At 45.4% G+C, this 14,700-nt stretch overlaps 1 protein-coding gene across 1 annotated transcript in view; it reads right to left on the bottom strand.

Annotated features, from left to right (window-relative positions):
- Nucleotides 1-9,275: 9,275 nt before the first annotated feature.
- Nucleotides 9,276-14,700, bottom strand: part of eipr1 (EARP complex and GARP complex interacting protein 1) — an 87,934-nt gene continuing 82,509 nt past the window's right edge. Inside the window, exon 8 of the mRNA XM_079527638.1 lies at nucleotides 9,276-9,834. Within this exon, the coding sequence (XP_079383764.1) occupies nucleotides 9,657-9,834 (178 nt within the window). The 3' untranslated portion in view covers nucleotides 9,276-9,656. The remainder of the gene's footprint in view (nucleotides 9,835-14,700) is intronic.

Here is a 14,700-nt window from a genome sequence, read left to right on the forward strand (position 1 = left end):
AGAGTCAGGGTGCTGCTGTTGTGCATGTTGGCTCACTGGAAACAGTCTGCTACACCAGTGGGTCTCAAAGTGTCCTTGAGTGGGTCCCAAATGGCCCTGTATGTGTAACTCTGAGTGTGTACACATTTGTACACTCTCAGAGTTATAGGGGTCCTTGAAATTAAAAAAAAGTTTAGGACCACTGTACACTAAATGGAACAGATCCTCAATTAGTATCATCAGTAACACCAGTGAAGGAAGTAGGGAAGGGGCCCGGAAGTGCATAGAGCCTATGGCCATGAACTCTAGTCAACACATGACAGGGTAAATGGTCACATACGATAAGTAAAGTGCAAATAAACACAATTTATTGTGTTTAAGCTCCAAGACTAACTAGGATACCAACCAGGTAAACAGCAAACCTAGCATTAACATACAGTATATGTATGTGAGCAAGCAACCGCCATACATTAGATAAATGTTAGTATACAGATGTGCGTTTGAGAACTTTACATGTCCCGCCATTCTTGGCAAATCAGTAGAGTGTCAGTGAGAAATGGGGGCATTCGCCAAGGTGTTACAGTATATGGTAATTGCAGATTCCCTGAATCTGCTGGACACTTCTTTTCAGTAGCAAGACAGTAGAATTAGCAAGGCTAATCAGTGAATAAAACCCACAGGGAAGACATGTATTTTCAGAAAATCCTCAGGAAAAGAACAGGAAAGCACGAAGAGTTGGAATGGAATCTGTAAGTAACGTCTATCCAAAATATGATTATGCAATCCTTGTTTTGACTTTGTTTGGTCAGCAGCAGCCAAACACACACTCTCTAAAGTATGAAGTCCACATCAACGCACGTGAAGCTGCTGACAGCCAAAACAAGGCTGACGTGTCTTATTCGCGGGTCAGGGGGCTTTGTGACAAGAGCGCCCCCGGCCCGGGGAGGTGACGCAGACTCGGGCTGGCGTGTGACGCCACTACACTCAACGTGTCAGAACCATGAGCACAGTGGCTCGGAGAGACTGGAGACGCACGCGACAGGATGGAAGAACGAGTAGTCACGCCAAGTCCCCCACGCCTTGTCAGCCCATTAAGACCGGACAAATCTAAAAACGCCTTATAAATTCTGAAAAACCTATGTTTCTATATCAGTGGTGCTCAAACCTTTTCATTTCAAGGAGCCAAAGATACTCAACCACTGACCCTCATCTGAAAATGTTTTGTATACCAGGGACCCCCAGAAGCACGTTCACTGTGAAAGAATATATTCAAAGATTCAGTATCTGCTATTTTTCAATAGCTAATGTTTAGAAAAATGGCTAAAGCGGTTTAAAGCTAAGGTGACACAGATGTGTTCCAGGTCTTAATGGGTTTGGCTTCCATTCCACGCGAGCAAAGGTGACCTTTGATGAACTTTGACCGTCGACCGGGGTGTCAACCGACGCGTGCGGTTGATGCAACTTGGGCTGCAAAAAAAAACAAAATTGTATTTGTTTTTCAAAATTGTACAATATCTAGGTTCAGTACAAAGCAGCATCAACATTATAACTCAGTCCAAGAAACATAAAAAAGAAGAAAAATAACAGCAAGGAAATTAATGTTCATTTAAGGTTCATAATTATACATCCAGAATTCATCCCATGTCTCTTTCATTTTGCTTTCTGCATCTACCCTGCCCAACATATATTCATATGATGTTATTTTGGTCATTTCTTCATTCCATTCTTTAAGCCCAGGTGTTCTGGGGACTTTCCAAAGACGCAACAGTATTCTGGCAGCGGTAACAAGTCCAACCTTTATATGTTTTGTAGGCTGACAGGAAATGGGGAGAGAGATGGGGGGTGACATGCAGTAAAGGCCGTCGGGATCGGGAGTCGAACCCGCGGCACACTGCCAGACTGGATTACCAGCCAAGGTGCCTGGACCACTGAGCCATGGCCCAGGCCAACCTTTATAATAGTGAAATCATTTTTAGATATGCCAGGGACAGCAGTTCTGTCCCCTAACAGACAGAGCCGCGGATCTCTGGGCCATTGGCTGTAGTTTTAAGGGCGTTCTTGTGTAATCAAGAGCAGACTACAGAGCCAGTGGACACTATACTAAACAGTGAACTGAGTGTGCGGTACTGCGGTCACACAAAAGTATCCAAAATAACAGATCTACAAAACTTGAAGCGCAAAGCAACTCATTTTGAGCTTGTAGATCTGCTAACAGTTTTGGAAATATGAGGTTTTCCACATGACAAGATAGGAATTTCGCCTCAGGAGTAAATGGTAAATGGTGCATTTATATAGCGCCTTTATCCAAGGTGCTTTACATAGTTGTGCATCAATTCACCCATTCACACACACATTCATACACAGATGGCGGCAGAAACCATGCAAGGCACTAACCAGCACATCGGGAGCAATTTGGGGTTCAGTGGCTTGCTCAAGGACACTTCGACACTAACTCTGGGGGAGCCCGGGTTCGAACAGGCAACCTTGCGGTTACCATCCAGCCACTCTACCCCTGAGCCACCGCCGCCCGGAGTGGCATGTGTGGCCGCAACCTTATACACACGTGTCTTACATTTTCTTTGTCTGGAGATGAATGCGAGGTCCTTCCGACCCTCTAAACATTTGTCCGGAAAGGGAGGCGATACACAGCTATACACATTGACGTCATTCCGAGCTTCTGGTCTGTATTTTCTTTTCCACCTTCGTTTGACTTTTGGGGAGGGAGTCGGGGTCTTGTTTGTGTTAATTGAACATTTAAAGGTTTCATCACATTCATTTTAATTTATTTTTCGTTTTTCTTTTAGGTTTTATGACCTCGATTACACCCAAACTTTGAACATTCAGTGGATTTTCTGTCTGTGAAGCCTTTTGAGCTGCAATGAAAACAGGCAAAACAGTGAAAACAGTCACATCTGCTGGCAAATCCCATTGTCATATATGGGATTTGCTGGCTCTTACATCACACTCCACGGGAAAATCAGAGCACTGTTTGAGCCAGAAACCCCCAGATCACAGAAAATCTACTGAATGTTAAAAGTTCAGGTTTTGGGTGCTATTGAGGTCAGAAAACCTAAAAACTTAAACTTTTACAAAAACGTTTTTTTATGTCACAATCCCGGAAATGCCCAAATCGCCCACCAGTGTTGCTCCTTTCACGAGTGAGCCTCAGCGCTATGTTTTTGGGGGAAATGTTGTGGCCGTGTCAGCGCTTGATGGTGCATCGAATACCAATGCATCATACTTAGTTTAATTTGTCCTGTTGTGGCGCATCATTAGCGGGCCGGAGACGCGGCCGGCATACCAAACAGGCGGCCTTAATCGATCAGCATGCAAATACTCAGCCGTTATTAGTGGGCGGAATAATCGATCGGGCGCACAGGACCAGGTTTGTATTAGTTTACTAAATTAAATTTTCATCTCTTAGACCAGTTGTATCGGGGACCCCGGACCATGTTTGGAAAATGTTTGAATAATTTGAATAACTTTTTATTTTTTTATCACTTCTTTATCTCTTCTGGGGGGTCCCTTGCAAAATCTTTTCAGACAGGTGTCCGTGTAGTGGCCAAATGTATATCAATTTGGGGGTCCTTGGCACAAAACAGTTTGAAAACCACTGTTTTACACGGGGGTAGGGGGCTCGTCCATTGGCGATTGAGTTATTGATCTAATGACAATCTCCACACGTTTTGGTCTTGCTATTGCGGCTGCTGGTCTGTCTGACACGCGTGTCATCTCCACACGCTGCTATCCAACAGATGGATGGAGGCCAAGAGAGGAGGAGGAGGAGGAGGAGGAGGGGGGCTAGGGTGTGTGTTGATCTTTCCTCGTGCACTGCTGTATGCACGGCATCATCTCATTTAACCCATTCCATCCAGGAAAGCATCCGTGTCATTCTAGATTTTAGCCGTACTGCCCTACAGACAGAGCCCAAAGTGCAGTAACTACGTTTTGGGACACACAAACCTATATGTGTGTGTCCCAAAGCTCAAATTATCTTTCGTGATTTTGGGGGTTAAACAATTACCCCAAGAACATCATTTACAATTAGTGAGATTATGTAATATCACTTATTTGCCGATATCTCATTTGGCTGCATGGGTATAGGTGCAGTAAATGGTTAAATTGCAAACGGGAAGCGAGGAACACCCTCGTTGTTGCCTGGATCAACACAGGTCTCCTCCAGGTCTGTTGAAGAGGGTCTGGATCAACACAGTTCTCCTCCAGGTCTGTTGAAGAGGGCCTGGATCAACACAGGTCTCCTCCAGGTCTGTTGAAGAGGGGCGCAACAATGCAAGCGTAAAAAAAAAAGCTAGACCGAATCCAGGTCTGGTGAGTCGCGGGCGTGTGCACGAAACGAGCACGCGTGCAACAAATTCACGGGAGCGCGCTCACGTAAATACGTTTGCGTTGTCGCACCGCGACTTCTCCGAGCAAAAACGCAGGTCTCATTGAAAATGAACTATAGGCGCGTTTTATCGCTCCCCGTTTGCAAGGCCCTTTAACCCATTCAGGCCTGACGTCGAAATTAAAAAAAAGTTTTCTAAATCATGACAATTTTGGAAAGAAAAAGGCACATTTTAACGATTTTTCAAAAATAGCAGACCTACAAGTTCATAGCGCGCCACTCGGTGGCGCGCTATGAGCTTGTAGATCTGCTATTTTTCAATAGCTAAATTATAACAATGTTTAAAACACCAAATGGGTTAATGGTTAATGTGGTTAAACGCTAACGTGACATGGATGCGTTCCAGGTCTCAATGGATTAAGTGTCAAATCAAAACAAGTTGTCTCAAGACACTTTACATGCAGAGCAGAGACCCGACAGAAATCCCACCCTGAGCACGCAATTTTGCGACAGTGGCAATGAAAAACTCCCCCTTCTTTTTAAACTGGAAGAAACATCTAGCAGACCCAAACTCTATACTAGGGTGGGCAGCCATCTGCCTCAAACCGTGACGGGGGGGAAGAGGGAGAGAAGGAGAGACGGAGAAGGATACAAGCAAATACAAACTAGTAATAACAATAATTATAAATATAATAGTGTAAGATATAATAATGGTATAACAATAATGTTATATAGTATAAAATATAATGGAGTATAACAATAATATAGAAGGATACTATAAGAATAAGAGATAATTTGTTAAAATAAGTGTTAATTAGCTCTATATTTAGATAGTGGTCATTGCTATACTGCTATACTGTATATAGTAACTGGGTTATCAACATACCCTCTAGCTCATTAGAAAACAGAAAATGCATTTTCAGATTCCAATTGAATCCAATCAGGAGAGAGGACTCATACAAGGATTGCAGGATAAACTAGAAAAAGTGCCCTTCTGGGCACAGGTCTCCACCAGGAGGATAGGAGTGTGTGTGTGATGTTTGGCAAAATGTTTAGGAGCAATATAAACGTGTGTGTGTGTGACATGGCTTGGCCTGTTGTAGCGCCACCTTGAGGCTGATTTGAAAACTGTCAAGTGGCATTTCTTCCAAAGCCTAGTGGGAATATGCATGCACAGTTTCACCACAATCGGACGCCGGGACGCTGCGTTGAGTAGTTGTGGCGATTTGTACAAAACGGGTACAAAGCAGGCTACTCCTGAAAAGTTTAGAAGCCAATCGTAGCCAATGAGGGTGGATTATGAGAAATCAAACAAACCCGTCTTGATCACATGTGTACCGATTTGCGTGAAATTTGGATAAAATCTGAAGGAGTAATATTAGAAAATGTGTTTTACATTATGTCGGCCTCCTGGTGGCGCTATAAAGAGCAGATGTGAAAAATTCCAGGCAAAGGTTTTTCCTTGGCCTCTAGGGAGTTGGCATACAAAGTTATCCACAGATCCGTGCAGTTAGAGGTAAAAACACGTTTCGGCCAGGTATAGCGCCACCATGAAGCTGAGTTGAAAATGTCCATGTGGCATTTCTTCCTCGGCCTAGTGGGAATGTGCGTGCACAATTTCACGGAAATCACACGATGTGTTCATGATTTGCAGCATTTTGTTTGAAACTGAGCACTCCTGCGAACTTTGGAAGCCAATCTTAGCCAATCAGGATGGAGTCTGAGAAATCTGAAAGACCCGTTTAGTTGAATGGCTCTAGAGAGACTGTGTACCAATTTGCGTGATGTTTGGACAACATCTGTAGGTGTACTGTCCAAAAACTTGTTTTGCACAAAGTGGCCTCCTGGTGGCACTATAACAGGCCGTTCTGGAATTTTTGGGGCAGAGGTTCATTGTTGGCATCCAGGGAATTTGTGTGCAAAATGTGGCATCGACCGGGTTAACGGTGCCAGAGATTAGCTGTTCACAGACGGAAGGACGGACACACGGACACACGGACGGGCGGACGGAGTGCAAAACATACTCTCTCCCCATGCCTTCGGCCTGGTGGAGACAACAAATGAAGTGATGACACAAAGGAAATGCATATGAGCTGAACTGGAACACTATTCTAATTGAAGCTGATAAAGGTCTATATTCTCTCCCGTTTGGATGAAATTTGTTCTTTTTTAAACTTAATTTCACAAAATGGTTCGCTTATGGGGAGCGCCATCAGGATCCCATGGTAATTCCGAAGGAGCATTAGTCCGACATGCGGGAACAACGGTCGGACTAGCACTCGAACATGCACTGCTCCCGTCCTTGCAGTTATGGTTAGGTTAAGGCTCATACATAGTCTGGATTTTAGGTGGTGGGGTGACCACCAAACTACAACATGACATCACGAGCTGCGGTGAAGAGCAAACCACCGCCACCGCTCCAGCTCTTCTCTCTGTTTTTACTCACCACCGCTCAACGTTATTTCAGCTCCGGTGGTCAGCTCACCAACGGAGCGGTGGTCACCTCACCACCGAAAATCCAGACTATGAATAGGCCTTTAGGGTTTGAGGTAGGTTGTCGGTCTAATGACTGTTGGACCAATAGTTTCTTGTCTTCAGCCACGGACACCGTTTTTAAGCGTTATTTTTTTTTCAAGACCCACAGAATACTATGACGATGTAAGGGCCAAATATGTCAAAAGAAAGACGAGATTCTCTACTTTCATCGGGGGGAAAAAAGTGTGTCACCACAATGTTCCGTTCTTTATTTATTGGAAGTCAAAAAGCTTGTTTTCACCAAAAACGCTGTCTGGGAAAATATTCTGCTGGCACAAAGGGAAGGGGGTCCGCGGCCAAATACATACATTTGGAGAAACAATTCACAGATTCATCTTCCCAATGCCATTCCCCCTCCCCCACCCTGCTGATCCCAATGCCATTCCCCCTCCCCCACCCTGCTGATCCCAATGCCATTCCCCCTCCCCCACCCTGCTGATCCCAATGCCATTCCCCCTCCCCCACCCTGCTGATCCCAATGCCATTCCCCCTCCCCCACCCTGCTGATCCCAATGCCATTCCCCCTCCCCCACCCTGCTGATCCCAATGCCATTCCCCCTCCCCCACCCTGCTGATCCCATTCCCCCTCCCCCACCCTGCTGATCCCCCTCTCAATAATTGACTGCGGGGGGTAACGAGAGCTCATGCGTCGCGTGCGTGCGTGGCACTGTGTGCGAGCTAGCGTTTCTTCTGAGGAGACTGACTGAGGAAGAATATACACTCTGTATGCAGCCTGCGTTCCAGCTGCCCTGGCTGGCATGGCTAATGAAGTGCCCGCACCCCTCCCCCTTGGCACCTTGTGTGTGTGTGTCTGTGTGTGTGTGTGTGTGTGCGTGCGCTTGCACGTGCGCGCGCATCTGTGTGTGTGTGCAGAGAGTGGGATTCCGCGGAGTCAAGCTGCAATTAAAAGGCCTGTCAATGGTGTCTGCCATAACGAAGGCTAGAACTGTCACTATCGACCAGCCGTAACACACACACACACACACACACGCACACGCACACACACACACACACACACACACACACACACACACACACACACACACACACACACACACACACACACACACACACACATGCCTGTATAGAAGCAAGCAGAGAGCGAGAGCATGCGCGCGTGCAAGAGAGAGAGAAAGAAAGAGAGAGACTATAACATGAGAGAACAGAGAAAAACAGCCATATAAAGGAGAAGGTGGGAGGAGGGAGAGAGAGAGAGAGAGAGAGAGAGAGAGAGATCAAGTAGAAAGGAGGAGGAGGAGGTAACAGGAGAAGGAGAGAGAGAATAGTGAGGGGGTGAAGGAGGTAGAGAAGAGAGGATGGAGGAGGAATGCTAGCTCCTCTGACATGGGCAAGAGGAGAGGAAGAAGAGCAGGAAAATATAGCTGCAAGCAGCGATACGACGGGGCCAAGCCATAAGAGCAATAAAGTACTGGAGATAACATCCCTTTTTTTGTTACGCTGATTGGCTGAAGGGGTTGTCTGTCAACGCTGTACTCCCGCAGCCAATCATGCATTAGCAGGTCCAGACTCTTCCGCACAAATGAATGGAAATGCGATTTTAAGGGGGAGTTGTTAACCAGGCTATGAAAATGCACGAGTGCATGGATAGAGTGGATCATAAAATTAATTCAATCATATAATTAGGAGCTCTAAAGGTCAGAGGTCCTTTGACGAATGAATGACTGTGAGCTTCAGTTCTTTTGACCGTTTCCCATGACCCTCTACTATATTGCCGAAATGCGTGGAAAGCGACAGCACAGAACTGCCAGAACTGCAAAAAGTGGCGGAAGAAGAAAAAAACGTAGAAAAAAAACAATAGGGGAATTCGTCCCTTCGGGTTTGGTCCCTAAAAACCCCAAAACGATTCCTGGCTTGATTTCCGCTTGGCTTAAGTGTTGCTCAATTATTCTTGAGCAAGACACTGAACCCCTAACTGCTCCCGATGAGCAGGTTGGCGCCTTGCATGGTTGCCTTCACCATGTGTTTGTGTGTGTGTGTGTGTTTGTGTGTATATAATGGGTGAATGTTCCGCACATTAAAAGCGCTCTGGATGAAATGCAGACCACTTGTAAAGATTATCGTCTCTGTCGGATGGAAACCTCATTATGTCCAAAACATTTACTTTTAGACGTTTAAATTCAAAAGCATCAGAAGTAGCTCCAAACGGAGCTTATAGATCTGACACTATTGTGTAATGCTGTAGTATGATCAAGTAATGCTTTTAATTTAAAGTATGGAGATAAGAGACTTCTTCCCCGACAGCAAGCAACGATATCCAACTACCATAAGTACCCGCACATGTGTTGAGCACGGTGGCCGCAAGAGACTGCAACAGACTCCGCTGTCACTGCTGAACTACAGTATATATGGGGAGGCAAACTCTGGAGTCCAAACTTTGTCTTTTTTTCCCTCTCAGCCCACACAGTCGCGAGCGTTGACAGAGAATGTTTAATGCGTTTAAGATTCAAGCTGTTACAACAGAATTCAACAGAACATAATGCATATTCATGTTAAGACACGGTACAGCGCAGTATATTGCGGAACACAGCGTGTCTTTAGCGTTGCTGCCCCCACATGGGGCTGGCAGAGCATTGTACAGCTGACTGTGGAGTCCAAGCCACAGTTACCAAAGACATGAAGGAATGGGTTTTTATACAGTACAGATGTGTAGTTAGTAAATATTCGCACCCACGCACCCACACACACGCACACGCACACGCGCACACACACACACACACACACACACCCACACGCACACGCACACGCACACACACACACCCCGGCCTCGTCCTCGTCCTCAGAGCAGGATGCGGTACTTGAGAACACGGGGGACGCGGTTGATGACCAGCCGGCCGTCGTAGCTCAGCGAGGCGAAGAGCCATGGGTCCGCCGAGGACCACTCTGCCGCGTACACGCTGTCCTCGTGCTCCTCGTAGGTGGACACCACGCTGTCCGCCAGGGGCTCCTTGTTGGTCCTGGACCACCACCACCGCACGCACGCACGTACAGAGATGACACACACACACACACACACGCACACAGACGACACACACATGCGCACACACACGCGTGCGCACACAGAGAGGTGCAAATGAGTTAAAATGGAACAAGGGCCTGTGAGGACAAGGCCATAGAGATGATCATTACTCATAACTCCACCCCCACCTCTCTCTCTCCCTCCCTCTCTCTCTCTCTCTCTCTCTCTCCCACACTCCATTTCTCTTTGCAAGGCCCGGTCATGATTACACCAGCATATTTCCCAGTCCTCTGACCCTGTTCTCTTTACTCACCGTCTAGCTGCTCTCTCTCTCTCTCTTTCTTTCTTTCTCTCGCTCTCTCGTGCACTCTCTCTGGCTGTGTGAGGACACACACTAGAGCCTAGACGCCCCCGCACACACTGCGTTTCGGTGTGGCGTGGCGTGGTGTGGTGTGGAGAGGAATGTGTTAACATCCATTTCATTCTCCATTCATTCTGCTTCCCCACCGCTGAAGATTTGCCCTCCTCGATCCCCCCTTGCTGGTAAAACATAAATTAATAAAATGAATGTGACGCTTCCAGAAAAAAAATCAAAATGGAGAAAAACATAAGTTAAACTGTCTTTATCGTCTGGACACCTCATATGTCCAAAACTGTTACTTCTCAGGATTCAATTTCGAAAGCGTTGAAAGTAGCAGATCGACCAGATGGAAACACGTCTCTTCGCACTGCGTTTAGAGCTTGTAGATCTGCTTTTGAGAGACGCCGTAGCATGATCAAATAAGGCGTAATTTACGAAAAAAATACACAAAAAGTTAGAATATGGAGATAAGAGGTTTCTGCCCGACAGCAGCAAAATAAAGTAGTGGGGATTTTAAGTCTCTATTGCCCTCCAAAACTTTCTCTCTCCCCTGCTGTTCTAAAGAGTCCTTTGGGGAAACACACTGACTTATTTTTTTTCGGGATTCGGATCCCCATTAAGCGTCTCGTCCAGACAGTAGCTGGTCCCCCCCCCCCCCCCTCCTCCTCCCAGGGGGGGTGTTTCCAAAAATAACAGAAAGTAAAAGGACAGTACCGCCCCCCCGTCGGTTGTATCCCACGAAGAAGAAGACAAGGGGGGAGTGTAAAAAAAAAAAAAAAAAAAGCCTGATGCTGGGAAAACGAGTCATGCGATTAATTATGAAGTTCCCTGTGTGTAAGGAGAGAGGTTTGGTGGATGACAGGAAACACACCACGCAAGACAGAGAAAAGCTAGACGTTGCTGCCTGGTCCCCATGTATGCACGGCCGGGGAGGGGAAACAGCTTTTACTGCTTCGTCCAGCTGAAGGCTGATCAGATAGCTTTGATGTACCGTATACAAGGGTGGTGGTGATGGTGGGGGTTACGGGTCAGGGGCAAGCCAACGGACAAACCGACGACCATCCCATTCCCAGATGGCAATCGTTCGAATGATCGATCGATGGATCTCGATAGATAGATATAATTCTATTTATGGTGGATGTACTGTACGCCCACTACATACAGGTACAGTATTCATGGTGGATGTACTGTACGCCCACTACATACAGGTACAGTATTTATGGTGGATGTACTGTACGCCCACTACATACAGGTACAGTATTTATGGTGGATGTACTGTACGCCCACTACATACAGGTACAGTATTTATGGTGGATGTACTGTACGCCCACTACATACAGGTACAGTATTCATGGTGGATGTACTGTACGCCCACTACATACAGGTACAGTATTTATGGTGGATGTACTGTACGCCCACTACATACAGGTACAGTATTCATGGTGGATGTACTGTACGCCCACTACATACAGGTACAGTATTCATGGTGGATGTACTGTACGCCCACTACATACAGGTACAGTATTCATGGTGGATGTACTGTACGCCCACTACATACAGGTACAGTATTCATGGTGGATGTACTGTACGCCCACTACATACAGGTACAGTATTTATGGTGGATGTACTGTACGCCCACTACATACAGGTACAGTATTCATGGTGGATGTACTGTACGCCCACTACATACAGGTACAGTATTTATGGTGGATGTACTGTACGCCCACTACATACAGGTACAGTATTTATGGTGGATGTACTGTACGCCCACTACATACAGGTACAGTATTCATGGTGGATGTACTGTACGCCCACTACATACAGGTACAGTATTCATGGTGGATGTACAGTATGCCCACTACATACAGGTACAGTATTTATGGTGGATGTACTGTACGCCCACTACATACAGGTACAGTATTTATGGTGGATGTACTGTACGCCCACTACATACAGGTACAGTATTCATGGTGGATGTACTGTACGCCCACTACATACAGGTACAGTATTCATGGTGGATGTACTGTACGCCCACTACATACAGGTACAGTATTCATGGTGGATGTACTGTACGCCCACTACATACAGGTACAGTATTCATGGTGGATGTACTGTACGCCCACTACATACAGGTACAGTATTCATGGTGGATGTACTGTACGCCCACTACATACAGGTACAGTATTCATGGTGGATGTACTGTACGCCCACTACATACAGGTACAGTATTCATGGTGGATGTACTGTACGCCCACTACATACAGGTACAGTATTCATGGTGGATGTACTGTACGCCCACTACATACAGGTACAGTATTTATGGTGGATGTACTGTACGCCCACTACATACAGGTACAGTATTCATGGTGGATGTACTGTACGCCCACTACATACAGGTACAGTATTCATGGTGGATGTACTGTACGCCCACTACATACAGGTACAGTATTCATGGTGGATGTACTGTACTATCACTAGATACAGGTACAGTATTTCGTCGCTGTCGGGCGAAAACCTCTTATCTCCATGTTCTAATGTTTTGAGTTTTTTTTCCCCGTAAATGAACATCCTACTTGATCATTCTACGGCGTCACACAAACAGTTTTGGACACATTATATAGGTTTCCACCGGACAAGAGTATCTATGGGACAAACAATAAAAAAGCCCCTCACTACACCGCGCTCTAATCATTGTACATCATCGTAAATCATCATCAAGAATGGTGGTCCCTGGCCCGGACGGTTAGCTCAACCGTCTGGGCACCTATAGGATGCCACGCCAGCCGGACGGCGTGCCGCTGGTTCGACTCCCGAGCCCGACAGCCTTTGCGGCGTGTCACTCCCCATCTCTCTCCACCTTTCCTTTCTGTATACTGTTCCCTATCAATAAAGGCTTACAAAGCCCCCCCAAAAAAAGGAAAAAGAATGGTGGTCCCTTATTGGCAATGTATGGCCATATATGATGAAAATTCTCCATTCATTGTCAATGGCATTTGATGTTTCTGTTCAGACAACACAAACATTAAACACTATAGCTGTTTATAGGAGGGGCTAGGGCCCCTCAAAAAATACTAGCTTAATTGTGTAATACAGTCACGCTTCAAAATTAACGAACGCTCATACAATAGTCGCTTTCTCGCAGCTTTCCGACAGATCTTTATCAGAAAATGTATTTTAAGATGAGGCTATAATGAAGAATTCAGTTGTGAAATATGAGAAGTAACTGGCTAATGAGACACGTTCAAGTATCACTCTATTATCCCATTTTGGGGCGGGAACCCCTTTTGGTGTTAGCATTATGTTATGCTTTAGCTATTGAAAAATAGCATATCTACAAGCTCATAGCGCGCCACAGAGTGGCGCGCTACGAGCTTATAGGTCTGCTATTTTTGAAAAATCGAAGAACGACTGACTAGAAACATAGCTTTTTCAGAAAACTGTCAGGATGTAGAAGACATTTTTAGAATCTGATCTCAGGTCAAAATGGGTTATACTGTATTACAGACTGTAGTACACCAGCAGTAGTCTAGGGGGCAGAAGTGCGGCCAGACTGGCCTAAGTGCGTGACCCTGACATTGCATTATGAAACTAACACAAGCTGCAACAAAGCCGCAGAAACAAGCACTAGTAGAATGCATGTTTTCTTGTTTGATTTATAACCACCGCTTCCATTCTTGGCTAGACATGGCTTGGAAATTATACTCTGAATCTCAAACGACACTCCCTGGTGAAATAAAGGCTGTCTAAAACAATAATTATGTTTTGTAATTCGGGTTAACTATCCCTTTAATCTTTAAGACTGACTCACCAGTAATACAGGCAGGCAGCCATCACACACGTCCTGTGATCATTACATGTGTAAGTCCTTCTAACAGGATGCCCTGTGAGTTACATCACTCCACAATGTGAACCAACATGAAAATATTAATTTATATATTGTTTGTAGGCTATTTATTTTCATCTAATTTATAGTGAGTCATTTCACTGGATTTAAATTATCGAACGCAATACAATTTCAATCATTAGAAATACAGGAATCTTTTTTTTGTCAGCTCATACTCTTTAAATTAAAATGTTTGTCGTCTCTCTCTCTGTTGGGTGGAAACCTCATATGTCCAAAACTGTTACTTTTCAGCACTCAAATTCAAAAGTAGTAAAAGTAGCAAGCTCGAAATGTGGATTTGCTACTTTTGATGATTTTGTGTGATGCTGTAGGTATGATTAAGCAGGGCGTTAATTTAAAGGTCCGAACATGAAATACAATTTTGAACAATCAGGCTTTCTCATCATATTTGGGTTTATGTACAGTGGTCTCACAACAGGCCAATTGATTTGGTGCTACTCTTTTTTCCCCCTTACATTTTTATCCCACAATTTTGCAACCCGATTTTTCACCCAGTGTCAATTGTAATCCTGGGCGCTACACTTCCTCTGCCAACCTGGGGGGGTTTGGGGGGGGTAAGCGGACTGACCTCATGCTTCCATCTATGCATGAGGATTTAG

The sequence above is a fragment of the Electrona antarctica genome (assembly GCF_951216825.1).
Source record: "Electrona antarctica genome assembly, chromosome: 18".
In the NCBI taxonomy this organism is placed as follows: Eukaryota; Metazoa; Chordata; class Actinopteri; order Myctophiformes; family Myctophidae; genus Electrona; species Electrona antarctica.